Source organism: Mastomys coucha, unplaced genomic scaffold, assembly GCF_008632895.1.
Source record: "Mastomys coucha isolate ucsf_1 unplaced genomic scaffold, UCSF_Mcou_1 pScaffold9, whole genome shotgun sequence".
In the NCBI taxonomy this organism is placed as follows: domain Eukaryota; kingdom Metazoa; phylum Chordata; class Mammalia; order Rodentia; family Muridae; genus Mastomys; species Mastomys coucha.
The window spans coordinates 17495414-17512229 of record NW_022196915.1 but is presented as its reverse complement, the minus strand read 5'-3'; the positions used below and the strand labels follow the sequence as shown (position 1 = coordinate 17512229).

General features: G+C 40.3%; 1 protein-coding gene across 3 annotated transcripts in view; it reads right to left on the bottom strand.

Annotated features, from left to right (window-relative positions):
* Positions 1 to 1561: 1561 nt before the first annotated feature.
* The window catches only part of Nek4 (NIMA related kinase 4), a 38675-nt gene continuing 23420 nt past the window's right edge, over positions 1562 to 16816 (bottom strand). For all 3 annotated transcript variants that reach the window (XM_031361723.1, XM_031361724.1, XM_031361725.1), the window contains 5 exons: positions 15280 to 15413; positions 12232 to 12320; positions 10438 to 10619; positions 7885 to 8018; positions 1562 to 2659 (listed from right to left, as the gene is read on the bottom strand). In XM_031361723.1, coding sequence (XP_031217583.1) covers positions 2567 to 2659; positions 7885 to 8018; positions 10438 to 10619; positions 12232 to 12320; positions 15280 to 15413 — 632 coding nt within the window. In that variant the 3' untranslated portion in view covers positions 1562 to 2566. The remainder of the gene's footprint in view (positions 2660 to 7884; positions 8019 to 10437; positions 10620 to 12231; positions 12321 to 15279; positions 15414 to 16816) is intronic.

Here is a 16816-nt window from a genome sequence, read left to right as displayed (position 1 = left end):
GGAATGTAAATAAAATAAATTTTAAAAAGAAAGAAACTAAAGGAAAAATAAGACTATTCAGAAAGATGGATGGTTCCAGAATTGCAAGAAATAAACAGCTCAGGAAAGCCAGCTGCTTGTCAACAATTACACCCACCTGACAATGGGTCTACAAGTTGTTCTCATAAACTCTTCAGAGCAAAACTAAGAGGCCTCAGGACCTAGGCTGTGACCTGAATTACAAGACTGTAAGGTCAAGTTTAACTTTATTCAATACTTTTTAACTCTTGGCACAATAACAAGTGACTAAAAGAGACCATTTTACTAAATTATTGGTGTGTAATTCTCAAAGTCATTTTTTTTTCCCTCTATAAACAAAACATTTGAAGTTGGGCATAGTAGTGCTTGCCATTAATCCCAGCACTCAGGAGGCAGAGGCAGGTGGATCTCCAGCCTGGACTACATAGTGAGTTCTAGGACAGCCAGAGCTGCATAGTGAGACCCTGTCTCAGGGGAGAGTTGGGGACACAGTAACAAAGAAAATACATGGGGCTGGCGAGATAGCTCAGCGGTAAGAGCACTGACTGCTCTTCTGAAGGTCCCAAGTTCAGATCCCAGCAACCACATGGTGGCTCACAACCACCCGAAATGAGATCTGACGCCCTCTTCTGGTGTGTCTGAAGACAGCTACAGTGAATTATACCGGAGCGAGGAGGGCCAGCAGAGGTCCTGAGCTCAATTCCCAGCAGCCACACACATGACAGCTCATGGCCATCTGTACAGCTACAGTGTACTCATACACATAAAATAAATAAAATAATAAATCTTTAAAAAACAAACAAACAAACAAACAAAAAAGAAAATACACTTGGAGTAATTATCAGCCCTTTCAATATAAAGGTGATAGGGCCAGAGAGATGGCTCAGCAGTTCAGAGCACTTGCTGCTTTTGTAGAACATTTGGGTTCAGTTCCAGCACCCACATCAGGTAGCTCACAGGCCACCTACAAAGTCAAGTCCAGGAAATCACACACACACACCACATACCACACACCACACTCTCCCCCCTTCTCCCCCACAATTAATCTTAAGTGAAAATTTACTAAAGACTTGTGTTTTAGTCAGGATTTTACTGATATGAACAGACAACAACATGACCAAGGCAACTTATAAGGACAACATTTTAATTAGGGCTGGCTTACAGGTTCAGAGGTTCAGTCCATTATCATCAAGTCGGGAGCATTGCAACATCTAGGCAGGAGGAGCTGACAGTTTTATATTTTCATCCGAAGGCAGCTAGGAGAAGACTGGCTTCCAGGAAGCTAGGCAGAGGGTCTTTTCTTTTCTTTTCTTTTCTTTTTTTTTTGAGACAGGGTTTCTCTGTGTAGCCTTGGCTGTCCTGGAACTCAGAAATCCACCTGCCTCTGCCTCACAAGTGCTGGGATTAAAGGTGTACGCCACCAACACCCGGCTAGGAAGAGGGTCTTAAAGCCCATAGCCATAGTGGCACACCTCCTCCACAAAAGCCACACCCACTCCAATAGGGCCACACCTCCAAATAGTGCCACTCCCTGGGCCAAGCATATTCAAACCACCACAACTTGTATTTTATTTATAAAAATCCTTCTAGATGAACATTATTTATTAAATAATTAACACAACATGTGATATACAATTAGGACTTTCTTTTAAGACAAGGGTCTCTAGTCTGAGCTGCCCTTGAGCTTCACTTTGTCATCTAGGCTGGCACTGATTCATGATCCACCTGCCTCTGCTTCCCAAGTGCTGGGATTAAAGGTGCGTGCCACCACTGCTTGGCTGACACTTTATTGTACATAAAGACAAATATTGCATACATCCAGTAGAACTAAGGACCTGGACTTAGACATTGCTTAATTGAAAGAGGAAGTCATGTTTAAGAGAATGTTTTTGCTGATGGGAAAAAGAAATTAAACATGTCAAGTCATGGTGACTTACAAAGCTATACTTTAGGTTGAACAAGAATTCTAAGGGTCTAAAGACAACCTCACTAAGGTTCAGAATAAATCAAAATATTAAAAGTCCATTGATGTATAAAAAAAAAAAAGTTGTTCAAATGTAACATAGAACCTCATGTTCTTTAAATCTATTCCCAGAATAGTGAATTGATATTAGGGAATAACCATCAACTACTAGCAAAGGTTACTAATGGTAGCATGCATCAGCACGAAACGTCATTTGTTTCTCTTGTTGCTTCTATCACTGTAGTACAATTTAATCCAATGTTTTCTGGCCCCATTTCAAGCTAGTTAATATCTTTAAAAAAATAAACCAAATATAAAGTTGTCTTAAGGCTCAGGAAACAGTAACAAACATATAACATTTTTCCTCAAAAACATATGATATTCAAAGTTTTTTCTTTTGTGAACTTGTTTCACATTAGTCTGCTCTTGAGTTCTTGATAGTTAGAAGACTCCAAGGAGATATCCAACAAAGGATGGTGATCAGCCTCCAAATGACTGAAACAGGGTTTTGTTTGTTTGTTTGTTTTTTAGGATGAAAACCTTTGAAAATAGATCTTTAGTTCTGGCAGCATGTTAAAACAAATCTCAAAAACTCACATTTTCTTCAAAAAATTTCAACTGGCGAGCTTTCACACTGTAAGTTGTATACTTGTCTCCCATGTGCTCCTGTAATTGTGCCTATTTGAGAAACAGATGAGAAAATCAGTACATGACAGAAAAGTAATTCCTTTAATCTTTAAACAAAGGTCTCCTTAAGTATCACACTAAGAATTAAACTATTAGCCCATTTTCAGTGTGAGGTGCCTTGAGAGCTCACCATTTCAGATGAGCCCCAAGCTGGCTGGCAGCTGACACCTGCTTGTCCCAAAACTCTTGACTTGGGAAGCTGTAGGCAGTTGGCTACATGATTGAGTTCCCATCGGACAGGTGCAGAGGGGTAGTCTCAGGCTCCAGAGTATTCATTACATAAGCTGACCCAGTAAGATGAAGAACTGGGGGTAGGGGAGGGTGTTAGAGGATGGGAATTTCTTGGGCTGGGAACTTTAAAAACTGCTAAGTCAGCATGCCAGCCACTTCTACTTTTCTCTGTGTTTTGTCCCTTTCTGCTGAGTTGCACATTAAATATTATCTTCCAACAATACCAAAGAAGAAACCATATGGGGAAATACTAGCAGTTCTGTTTATATAAAATTATTGTGTATGATCTATGTACAATCTGCATGTGTTCAAACATGCCACAGTGCACATATGGAGATCAGAGGACAACTGCATGGAGTTGACTCTCTCCTTACACCTTTACATGGCAAGAGCTTTTTCCTGCTAAGACATCTTGCTGACTTCAAAGCCAGGCAGTGGTGATGGCGCATGCCTTTAATCCCAGCACTTGGGAGGCAGAGGCAGATAGATTTCTGAGTTCGAGGCCAGCCTGGTCTACAGGGTGAGTTGCAGGTCAGCCAGGGATATACAGAGAAACCCTGTCTTGAAAAAAAAAACAAAAACAAAAAAATAAAAAAAGAAAAACAAAGCTGGGCATGAATCCCAGCTACTCAGGAGGCTGAAGTAGGAGAATCACAAGCTCAAGGCCTGCCCTAGTCACTTTGAAGGCAAGCAAAGTAACTTAGTTAGACCCAATCTCAACATAGAAAAGGGTGGGGCTTCCAAAACCTGACTAGTAAACCCAAAAGGGCACAGCATACAGTGTATCTTATGATGTGTAAATAAATGATGCTTAAAATTAGACCCCAAGCCGGGCAGTGGTGGCGCACACTTTTAATCCTAGCACTTGGGAGGCAGAGGCAGGTGGATTTCTGAGTTCAAGGCCACTTTGGTCTACAGAGTAGGTTCCAGACAGCCTGGGCAATACAGAGAAACCCTGTCTCGAAAAAACCAAAAAAAAAAAAAAAAAAAGAAAAAAAAAAAAAAGACCCCAAAAGGGCACAGTATACAGTGTATCTTATGATGTGTAAATGAATGATGCTTAACATTAGAATGACACCTAGTATGTTGAATGGATATGACACAGATTTCGATATAATTCACTGAATATACAACATCACTTTGATAGTATGCTAGTAAAAATATGAAACCTGGAGGTGGAGACAAGAGGATTAAGCATTCAAGACCAGCCTACATAGTAAGTTTGAGACCAACCTAGGCTACATGAGACCCTGTCTTTTAAAAAAAAAAAAAAAAAAAAAGATAACCTAGCTAAGAATGGTAGTGTGTATCTATTCTAGTAGCATCAGCAGGCAGAGGCAGGAGGACCACCAACCAGAGGCCAGTCTTTGTTACAAAGACAGGCCCTGACTCAAAATACAATGTCAAACTATTCAGCAGAAAATAGCTAAGTGCAGTGGCTGGGATGTGACTTAGTAAATGCTTGCCTGCATACAGGGAGCACTGGGTTAGGTCCCCAGCACTGCATTAACTGGGTTTGGCAGCATATACCTATAATGCCAGTATCTGGGGTATGGAAGCAAGAGGATCAGAAGTTCAAGTCACCTTCAGCTACACAGCAAGTCTAAGGTCAGAGTAGAATACATGCAACCCTGTCTAAAACAGAACCGAAAGGAAACAGAAGAGAATACAAAACCAACTGCTATTTGTTTATTTATTTATTTGTTGGTTGGTTGGTTGCTGAGACAGGGTTTCTTTTCTTTCTCTTTTTCGTTTTTTTTTTTTTTTTTGAGACAGGGTTTCTCTGTATAGCCTTGGCTTTCCTGGAACTCACTCTGTAGACCAGGCTGGCCTCGAACTCAGAAATCTGCCTGCCTCTGCCTCCCAAGTACTGGGATTAAAGGCGTGCACCACAACCGCCTGGGAGACAAGATTTCTATGTGTATCCCTGGCAGTCCTGGAACTCACAAAGATCTACCTACCCAGCTCCAAGTGCTATTTTATAAAACATGTGGCCTAGGCTCTTCAAAACTGTCAATAAGGCTAGAGTACAGTTAAGCGGTAGAGTACTCACATATCATGAATAAAGCCCTGCTTCCACACATGAACACATCCTTTAAAAAAAGTCTGAAGGACTATTGAAATTTTTTAAAAGATATAAATCAGTATAAAAAGGATTGGGTCTACTGTTCATGGCAGCATAAATAGCTCTGCAGACTGGAAATGGGGAAAATTATGTTCAAACCCTACTGAAAAGACAGGATGCATGCCTAGCATGCACAAGGCCCTGGTTCTATCCCCATCACTGAGAAACAAAACAAAACAAAACAAAACAAACAAACAGTACCTATAGGACCTACAGGCATAGAACATTTGATTGAATATTTATTCAGGGCTAGTGAGATGGCTCAAGGAGTAGGCACTTGCCACTGACGCCTGGTGACCTGCATTGCATTCAATCTCCAGAAACCACATAGTGGAAGGAGAGAACCAATTCTTGAAAACTGTCCTTTAATCTCCACATTTGCCATGGTATGTCCATGTATCCATGCACTCTTATGCACACACAATAATACAATTTTAGAAAAAGATGACTCAGCAGTTAGGAGCACTTGTTCTTGTTGAGGACCTGTATTCAGTTTCCTGCACCCACAGGGCAGCTCACAGTTGTCTATAATTCCAGCTCCAGGGGATCAAATGCCCTCTTCTGACCCAGTGCACACTAGGCACGCACATGGTGCACAGACAAACATGCAAGCAGGACAGACATTCATACACATAAAAATGAAGTCTTAAAAAAAATTATTTTTTGGTTTTTGTTTTTTGTTTTTCTTTTCTTTTTCTTTCTTTCTTTCTTTTTATTTTTTGGTTTTTCGAGACAGGGTTTCTCTGTGTAGCCCTGGCTGTTCTGGAACTCACTCTGTAGACCAGGCTGGCCTCGAACTCAGAAATCCGCCTGCCTCTGCCTCCCAAGTGCTGGGATTAAAGGCGTGCACCACCACCGCACGGCTGGTTTTGTTTTTTCAAGGCAGGGTTTCTCTGTGTAGCTCTGGCCATCCTGGAACTTGCTCTGTGAACCAGGCTGACCTCAAACTCAAGATATTTATCTGCCTCTGCCTCTCAAGTGCTAGGATTAAAGGTATGTGCCACCACCGCCCAGCTCTAGAAAGGTTTTTTTGTTTTGTTTTGTTTTGTTTTTTTTAAATATTTATTAAAAAAGAAAAATATTTATTCAAGAACATTTATTTAACAAAGGCTGGGAAATTGGTACAGTGGTTAAGAAGACTGGCTGCTGTTCCAGAAGACCCAGGTTTAATTCCCAGCAGGTACACAACCATTTTTAATTCTAGTTCCATGGGATCTGATTCCAACCCTCTTCCAAGGGCATCAGGAATAGAAGTGATGCAAAAACTCACATGCAGGTAAAACAACCATACATATAAGACAAGATAAAACAGTCAAAGCTAAATATCTTTAAAAAGAACATCAAATAAAATTTGGTAATCAGAGTTTTAGTATGTGAATCCCAGTAAACTGCCACCAAACCCTATCACAGGTCTTCTTGCTGCAGGGGAAAGGTTATCTTTCTGAGAAGCAGGTCATTGACATGTCTATCATCCTACTGCAAAATTGAGGCTAAAATCAGGAGACTTCAGGTAAGAAGCAGAAGATTGTCTTTTGCCCAGCTTAGTCTACAGGATGAAGATCTGACACGGCAGCACTAAAAACAATGGGTTTCAATTACCTGTGCTCCAGACCAGAAAATGAAGATGCCATACAGGGCACAGCATTCCAAAAAAACCAGAGACTTCTCCAGTCTTCTCCTCCCCCAGCCTAACGCCCCTGACCATCACCACCCCGCCTGCTCTCCCATCTCTTTTTCAGACAGATCTTTATGTTGCCCAGCTTGTCTGGAACACTTCTTGCCTCAGTACTCTGAATACCTGCAACTACAAGCTAGTGCCACTGAACATTCACAAAGCTTTAAACAGATGAAGCAAGAGGGGAGATTCAGAATATGAAAATTAGAAATTAAAATGGAGATATTACCTTCAATTCTATACAAATAAAAACATTATAACAACTATAAGTGATTGTCCAGCAACCAATTTCAAAACCTAGTAGAAACTGAGAAATTCCTAGAAGTAATCTAACAAGAGCATCAAAGAAACAGAAAAATCTGTATAAGCTTGTAAATAGTGTAAGGGTCAACTCAAACATTGCTAGACATAAGGAGAAACATTTGCAAATCTTACATCTGATGAGAGACTTGAATCCAGAACATATAAAAAGTCAATAACTTAAAGGTTATTAGCCCAATTTTAAAAATTTCTCTGAGGAAAATACGCAAATAGAGTATATGAAAATACACATAATACCAGTAGTCATCAGGAAAATGTAAGTCAAATTTACAATGAATGCCATTTTATACCCACTAGAATGTCTATAATCAAAGAGACAATAGCAATTACCATCAAGGTGTGGAGAATTTAGAATGTAATTGTGAGTGTATAAAATGGTGTCGTCACTTTATAGCATAGTCTGGAAATTGTCAAACATTTCAGTATGGCTACTGTATGATCAAGCAACACAAAAACTTGTGTTTAAATCACATAAATATCCATCACTTAATAAGCAAACAAAATGCATAGGATAACATATTTGGTCATGAAAAAAACCTGAGTATTGATACATGTTACAACATGGATGTTGTAACATTACAGAGAGATGCAAAACACAAAGACCCCTTGTATGTGACTCCATTTATACAAGTTGCCTCTTTGTGGCTTAGAGCTGAGAAAGGAGTCAGGAGACACTGTAATGGTACAAGGTTTCCTTGGGGAGCCGTGAAAATGGTCAGTGATTGACTGTGCTGATGACTGGGACACAGCAAATCACTGAAATGTGTGCTTCAATAGGCAAGTTGCATGGCGCAGACATTATATTTAAAAAGAAACTTCAAAAGTCTATAACATAAGCAGCTTGACACAGCTTATGACACTTACCTCTCTCTCCAACTCATCTTCTTCTTCCAAAAGATCATATACCTGCTCTAAAAGTTGAACCCCCAGGCCCTGGATTACATCAGCTCTTAAGACTTCAACTATCCTCCTGATCTTTTCAGAACCTGGTATGATACCTAAAAATTCAGGAACAAAAATGGAAAATAAATATCACTGCAGCAAGAACAATACAACCAACATCTTACAATCATGAAGCAATTATTTTCACTTTAACAAGAATTTGGCTTAATGACTTCATTTATATACGTTCTCCTCACCTAGGCATAGTAGTAGCCCATGCCTTTAATCATAGCACTCAGGAAGGAGGCAGGTGAATCTGAGTTCAAGGCCAGCCTGGTCTACAGAGCAAATTTTAGGACAGCTGGGGCTGTGTAGCAAAACTTTTGTTTCCAAAAGAGTAAACAAAAGGCAAAACAATAGGGCTGGAGAGATGGCTCAGCAGTTAAGAGCACTGACTGCTCTTCTGAAGGTCCTGGTCCTAAATTCAAATCCCAGTGACCACATGGTGGCTCACAACCATCCTTCATGAGATCTGACGCCCTCTTCTGGTGTGTCTGAAGACAGCTACAGTGTACTTAAATACAATAATAAATAATTTTTTTGTTATTTGTTTTTTTTTTGTTTTTTGTTTTTTGAGACAGGGTTTCTCTGTATAGCCCAGGCTGTTCTGGAACTCACTCTGTAGACCATGCTGGCCTCAAACTCAGAAATCCGCCTGCCTCTGCCTCCCAAGTGCTGGGATTAAAGGCTCGTGCCACCACTGCCCAGCCAAGAAATAAATCTTTAAGCCGGAGCCAGTGGGGCCGACCAGAGAAAGCAACCTCCATTCCCAGCAACCACGTGATGGCTCACAGCCATCAGTACAGCTACAGTGTACCCATATATATAAAATAAATAAATAAATAAATCTTTTTTAATTTTTAATTTTATTTTATTTTTTGTTTTTTTCAAGACAAGGTTTCTCTGTGTAGTCCTTGCTGTCCTGAAACTCACTCTGTAGACCAGCTGTCCTCGAACTCAGAAATCCGCCTGCCTCTGCCTCCCAAGTGCTGGGATTAAAGGTGTGCACCACTACCACCCGGCAAATCTTTTTTTTTAATAAAGGAAAAGTATCTTTTTCTGTTTTATTTTTAAAATTTCTTAGTTGACATACAATACTGTATTTCATTATGATATTTGTATATAGACATATTATTTACTTTGATCACAATTATCCTCTATGATATCTCCAGCCCTTCCCATCAGTCATTAGTCCCCCTTCCTCAATTCAAATAGTCTGTCTACTTTCTTACATTTCTATTTTATTATCATGTTACTTATTTTTGTCTGTCTGAGTCAGGGACTTTTTTTTTTCTGAGTTCGAGGCCAGCCTGGCCTACAGAGTGAGTTCCAGGACAGCCAGGGCTATACAGAGAAACCCTGTCTCAAAAAACCAAAAAAAAAAAAAAAAGGATTTTTTTTTTTAAAGATTTATTTTTTCATTTTATGTATATGAGTACACTGTCACTGTCTTCAGACATATTAGAAGAGGGCATCGGATCTCATAGATGGTTATAAGCTACCATGTGGTTGCTGGGAATTGAACTCAGGACCCCTGGAAGAACATCCAAGGCTCTTAACTCTGAGCCATCTCTCGGCCAAGTCAGGGTCTTATTCTATAGCCCAGGCAGGCTACAGACTCTAAGTAATGCTCCAGCCCTAGCCTGCTAAGTACAGGGATTATAGACATGAGAAACCTTGCTTAGCTCATTTATATAGTTTAGTTTTTTAAAAAATATTTATATTTAGTTTATATGTATAGATGTTTGCCACATATATGTCTCTGCACCACATCTGCAGTGCCCACAGAGGTCAGAAGAGAGCCTCAGATTCCCTGGGACTGGAGTTACAAACAGTTGTAGCTTCCATGTGGGTGCTGGGAATTGAACACAGGACCTCTGGAAGAACAGCAAGTGCTCTAAACTGTTGAGCCATCTTTCTAGCCACTATACGTTAGTTTTTAAAAAATTCTTTTATGAGGGTGCTAAGAATGGACGGAACCCAAGGCTTTGCACATATTAGCTGAAGTGTCCTCCCAATAAACTATATTTCTAGTATTTTAGTAACTAAAAACTTAGTCATTAAGTTTCATGCTATCATCTCCAAAATCTAAAAAAACTAACTTAAAGAATTAATAATTAATTAATTGCCTAACATGAAAATTCCCATTAAAAAGTTCAAATATTTTATGCAATGTTATATGACTTATTGAATTATTTATATTTATTTAAAAAAATAAATTTTCAAGAGCTGGGGAGATGGCTCAGTGGTTAAGAGTTCTTGTTCTCCTGGAAGACCTGGATTTAATCCTAGCACCCACATTAAATGGCTCACAACCATGTGTAACTCCAGCTCCCATGAATCCAGTGCCTCTAGTCTCCATGGGCACTATATAAGATACACATTTTGTGTAGATATCCAAATGAAAAGTTAAAGTCAAAATAACTTGCAAGTATTAGTGTTGTTCCCCACTCTGAGAAAGAATGAACTACTCACCTGGTTCCGCCTCTTCCGCAACCTTGCCGTGAAGCACCAGCGTGTCTCGATACTTGCGATGAAGCCTGAATTCTGATCCCGGGTTTAGGACCTGGAGATCTTCACAGCTCTCTTTAGCTTCCAGCCTCAGAGTTTGAGTCATCAGCTGCACCAAGTCTTTCATTTCATTTGTATGACTTTTCCTGAGGGAAAAGCCTCCTTAGCATTTACTTGACTGCATGTTAAAAGTTAAATGTGAAATGGCCTTTAGGAGCTCTGCTTGCCGACGCCCAGCAGGTAACTACAATCTCCTTGTAAAATACAAAAGGCATCTACAGGAAGGCAATGATGAACACAACTGACAGATGATTTTGGAAAGGAGTCAAGTTTTTAGCCTAAGGACAGAGCACATGCATCTCAAAATACAGAACAAAAGCATCAGGCAGAAGCCAGGGCTGAGGTCTGACAGCCACTGCTAGCAGAAGACAAACGGAATGCTGGAAAGGAGAGGGTCAGGAAGAAGCAACCCAACCTTGCATATAATTTCTACATAGCCATTTCCAAGTGACTTAAATCTACACAAATATAAAAGCCAAGAATAGTTGAAGAATCACAGGAACACCAGCCTCAGAGAGCTAAACTTAACCAGGTACACTCTACTCCAAACTGAAGAGAATAGGAGAGGCACTCTTGTGAAAGAAAAAAAACATGAAACTTACAGAAACAAACCCAGAATTGACTTGATAGAATGTGTAAATGAGATCATTAAAGAAGGTATTATAAATACCCCTCCTAGGCTACAAAAGAGAAAAACATTAATGTGCTAAAGGATAAGTATGGAAGACATAAAACAGGCCCACATCAAACGCTAGAAACGGAAACAAAATGCATTAAACAGGGCTAACAGATTACACACAGGAGTGGTGAGTGAGCTCACGGATACGCAACAGAACCTATGGAAATAGAACAAAGAGAAAAGTGGAAGAACAATCAGAGTGTCCCAGCCTCTGTGTACATGCATAGCAATCTAATACACATGTATGTAAATCCCAGAGAAGGGTGAGAGCCTGTCTTAGAAACAAAGATCCCAGGGAAGGGAAGGGAGGGAGATCCCAAAGGAGGGGAGAGTGTCAAAAAAGCTATAAGGAAAGTAAGAGCCAACACTGATAAAAACTACAAACTTGTAGGTCCAAGAATATAGGCTAAGAATTCTGAATGAAAACTATATTGTGTTCATGGAAAAGAAATCCTTTTTAAATTTTTTTTTTTTTTTTTTTTTTTTTTAGTATAGAATAGTTTATTTAGGGAATGGGGAGGGGAGTTAAGAGGCAGAGAAAGGTAGAGAGAATGAGAGAGTAGAGGAGTAGAGGCCAGCCATGACCATGTGGAGAGAGGGGGAAAGGGAATGAGGAGAGAAGGGGAGCAAGAGAGCAAGAGGCAAGAGTAAGAGCCTTTTTAAATTTTTTAAAAATTATTTTATATGGATAGATATTCTGCCTGAATGTATGTATACCACATCCATGCAGTGCCTATGGAGGCCAGAAGTGGTGTGGGATCTCAAGGAACTGGAGCTACTGATGGTTGTGAGAGGTCATCTGGGTGCTGGGAAGTGACCCCAGATCCTTTGGAAGAGAAGCCATCTTTCTTAACCACAGAGCCATCACTCCAGTCCCTCATAGAAGATATATTTTAAGCTCTAGCACATATCAGAAACAATTACATACATAACCAAGTAATAGTATGATGAGTCTCATGGGTAGGAATACTTTTTAGACTCAGTTCAAACAGAACTGAGACAGAAAACCAAGAACTTACCCTTCCCTGGAATCCCCATCTGATTTATCAGTTGAGCTTGTAGAAGAACTTAACTCATCCTCAGACAGACTGTGTATCAGTCTCTTCTCCTATTAATGTTGGGAAAGAACAATAAAACCAGGATGTATACTCAAAAAGTTTTGCCGGGCAGTGGTGGCACATGACTTTAATCCCAGCACTTGGGAAGCAGGAACAGATGGATTTTTGAGTTCGAGACTAGCCTGGTCTACAGAGTGAGTTCTAGGACAGCAAGGGCTATACAGAGAAACCCTGTCTTGAAAAAAAAAAAAAAATTCCGCCTGCCTCTGCCTTCCAAGTTCTGGGATTAAAGGCATGCGCCACTGCCCACTGAAAAAGTTTTTAGTGCCACACAATGTATCTATCTTGCATACAATTAAAAAGGAGAAACTAACAGAAAACTTGAAGCTAACTTATTTAAATGATGTCACAGTCCGCACACAAAGTTGACGGTTTAAGACTGAGGAACACCAGGTAAAGCTTTTCAAGACCACAGTCTTGGTTATCAAGATATTTCCTTTGCAGAGAAGAATGGATGGCTGTTCTGGCAGTTCAGTTCTCAGGTAGGGGGCTTACTCCAGAAGGAATGTTGGCATTTTTAATGTGACAATGCCACCTCAACCAGGCAGTTCCACCTGCTCCTATGTAGAATTTACAGTTCTTTACAGGGTTACTAGTAAAGTTCACATAAACCTTATAGCTTCAGAAAGTGCAGATGTCAATTAGTGAAGTAACTAAATGATACTGTAAACAGTACAGCCAGGTGTGGGGGCTCATACCTAACCCCAGTGCTCAGAAACCGACACTGAAGAATTACAGTAAGTTCTAGGCTGGCCAAAGCTCTATGCAGAAAATTTGAGAAGACTCTATCTCAAAAACCTTAATAATTTGATGCAAACAGGAAACTAAAGATTAATCATTAACAAACAAGTTGAAAATCTGGCTGGAGCAATGGGATGTTTACTGATACAGAAAAACAGATGACACAGTGAATAGAAGGTCAACCAGTGGCTTTGTAAGACTGTCTCAAAATAAAACTAGAAAAACCTCAGTGGTTTTTCTACACTTGCCTATCATGTCTGAGGCCCAATAACGAAAAAATAAAATCAAAAAAAGATAAAGAAAAAGAGACAATTCCCTAGGAAAGGATTCTGACTAAACGTCCAAATGTTAGCAACAACTCCTGGGCAATCTATGTCATTAGTTTTTCTGCTATGAGCACTGACTGTCATTCCCCATCACCCACATGGGTAATTCCAGTTCCAGGGGATCTTGTGGCCTCCATGGGCACCAAGCATGCATATAGTGAACACACATACATGCAGGCAAAACACCCATACACATTATTTTTTAATTATCCAATCAGGTTTATATATCAATAAGATCACAATTTACAAGATGCCAATATAACAATTTCAGAACCAAATGATAAAGATAATGCTTTAATCCAATTACTCTAACCTTGTAAAAACCTTAGCTACTTGTGGCTGTTTAAAACCATGCAGGGTCTAGATCATCTTCCTGCTTGTCTGTCTTTATGTTGATTTCTCTGCCCCATACACATTTTAAGAATGTATACCTTGAGCTGGGTGGTGGTGGCACATGCCTTTAATCCCAGCGCTTGGGAGGCAGAGGCAGGCAGATTTCTGAGTTCGAGGCCAGCCTGGTCTACAGAGTGAGTTCCAGAACAGCCAGGGCTACACAGAGAAACCCTGTCTCGAAAAGCCAAAAAAAAAGTATACCTTGAATGAGTTAAGCATAATCCTTTTAATAATTATTTATGATTTTTTTGGGGGGGGGGTTTGAGACAGGGTTTCTCTGTGTAGCCCTGGCTGTCCTGGAACTCACTCTGTAGACCCAAGCTGGCCTTGAACTCAGAAATCCACCTGCCTCTGACTTCTAAGTGCTAGGATTAAAGGCACGCACCACCACTGGCCCAGCTTTTTTTTTTGTTTTTGAAAGCTTTATTTATTATTATACATAAGTACACTGTAGCTGACTTCAGACACACCAGAAGAGGGCATCAGATCTCATTACGGGTGGTTGTGAGCCACCATGCTAAGCTATGAGTCTCAGTGTGTTGTTCCCACCTCCCATGCTGCAAGCAAGGCTTTAATCTTCCCCTTCCCTCTTACTAACATAATCATAAGTAAACGAGAGTTATGCTAGTGCCTTTCTTTAATCCCAGAAATTGGGACACTGTGGTGGTTTAATAGGAATGGCCTACTTAGGCTCATAGATTTGAACACTTAGTCACCAGGCACTATTAGGAGGTATGGCCTTGTTGGAGTAGATGTGGCTTTGTTAGAGGAAATATATTACCGGGGGTGGGCTTTGGAGTTCCAAATACTCAAGCCTAGCCTCGTGTCTCACTCTCTTCCCACTGCCTCTGAATCTGGATGTAGAACTCTCAGGTCCTCCACCAGCATGCCTGCCTTTGTGGCACCATGCTCCCCACCATTTCAACAATGGGCTAAAACTCTGAACCTGTAAGCAAGCCTGAGTTAAATGCCTCTATCCTTCCATTCATTCATTCATTTTTGTTTTTTTTGAGACAGACAGGGTTTCTCTGTGTAGTCTTGGCTATCCTAGAATTCACTCTGTAGACCAGACTGGCCTTAAACTCTATGCCTCCTGCTTCTGCTTCTGTAGTGCTGGGATTAAAGGTATGTGCCACCATTGCCCAATGAAATGCTTTCCTTTTTAAGAGTTCCCATGGTCATGGTGTCTCTTCACAGCAATAGAATATTGGAGACAGTGAGACAGCAGAATCAAGAGTTCAAGGTCATCCTGAGCTATACATCAAGATTTTACCTTAAAATGAACTAAGTATATGCCTGCATTCTAACACCTAGAGGGTGGAGGCAGTAGGATCTGGAGGTCATCCTCAGCTACACAGTAAATTCCAGGTCAGCCTACGCTACTGAGACCCTGACTCCAAGAAGGAATAACTTGGTCAGCAATGCCCATAAACAATGCTGACATCTGTGAAGCTTAGTGTATTAGGTTTCCCAGGAATAGACTACTTACCTTTTCTCTCAGGAGTGTGTGATTCACCTGACTGATGCTGCAGTCAGAAGAGAATTGTTGGGCAGGGATGGGTTGGTCTTCTTCCTGTGGTTTCACTGGCTCCACTGCACTTGGAGTTCTCTGAACTGCAGGACCTAAAAATATGAACAACCTAGTAGTTGTTTGTAGTAGGCTGGACTCAACTAAGGAGGACTTTGTACACAGTACAGAAGATACCATAGAAAGAGTAAGCTAGAGTAACCTAAAAAACATATTCACTATTATTCTGGTGTCTGTCACTTTACCCCAAATTTAGTCCTGGGTTTACCTGCTCCTGGACCTTGGGCAAGTTTTTTAACACTTTGGAACCTTATGGTAACAGCCTACCTTTTGGAGAGACTAAAAATACAAAACAAAATACTACCCTTAATACCTTTACCATAATGGTGGAGACACAGTCACCTTTAATAAAGGAAAACTGGTAACACAACTTTTAGATGATGGTAGTAAGAAAGACCCATAGAGGGGCTGGAAAGATGGTTGAGCAGTTCAGAGCACTTGACGCTCTTGCACAGGACTTGAGTTCTGTTGCCGGCACAGACATGGAGGCTCACAACCATCCCTAACTCCAGTTTCAGGTAAGCCAATGCTTTCTTCTGACCTCTATAGGAACTAGAAAAGCATGTGACTTACATACATGTGAGTTAAAACTCTCATACATATAACAATTAAAAAACAATTAGAACAATTAAGAAAGAATTTTTTTGTTTTTTTTTGTTTGTTTTTTTCACTTTTTTTAAGAAACAATTTTAAAAATACAATTTCCCATAGAGCCAGGTGGCACACACCTTTAAAGCTAGCACTTAAGAGGCAGTGGCAGATGGATCTCTAAGTTCTAGACCAGCCGAGGCTTACATAGCAAGATCCTGTCTCAAAAACAAAACAAAAACACAGCCCAGTGCGGGTCTTGACAAGCACAGTCTGCATGGGAAAACAAGTTAAACATTCACCTAATTTCCAGCTCAGGCTGGAAATTCAAAGTTCAAAGCCCTCTGGCTTGCTTGCTATCTCTCTCTCTCTCTTTCTGTCTCCCTGTCTCTCTTTGTGTCTCTGTGTGTGTCACTTCCTCTCTCTCAAATTTATTTGTTTTGGATTTTAATTTTTTTTTTTTAATTTTATCTTTGTGTAGGAGTGTTCTTTCTGCATGTATATATATATGCACCACGTGTGTCCCTGGTGCATATGGAGGTAAGAAGACGGTGTCAGATCCCCTGGAACTGGAGTTATAGATGGTTGTGAGCTATTGTGTCAGTACTGGGATCTGAACCTTGGTCCTCTGCAAGAGCAATAGTGCTATTAACTGTTCAGCATCCATCTAGTCCCTGGCTCTCATTTTAATCCTCTTTCTCCGACAGATAGTAAAGAGTCAGCACTCTACAATACTTTATAAGGCTTATGTAAGAAATTTTAAAAACTCTTCCAAATCCTTTGGAACAGATTATTGCTGCTTCAAAGATTGTACAGCTAACAACCAGAGCCCATGCTTCTTACCAGCTAT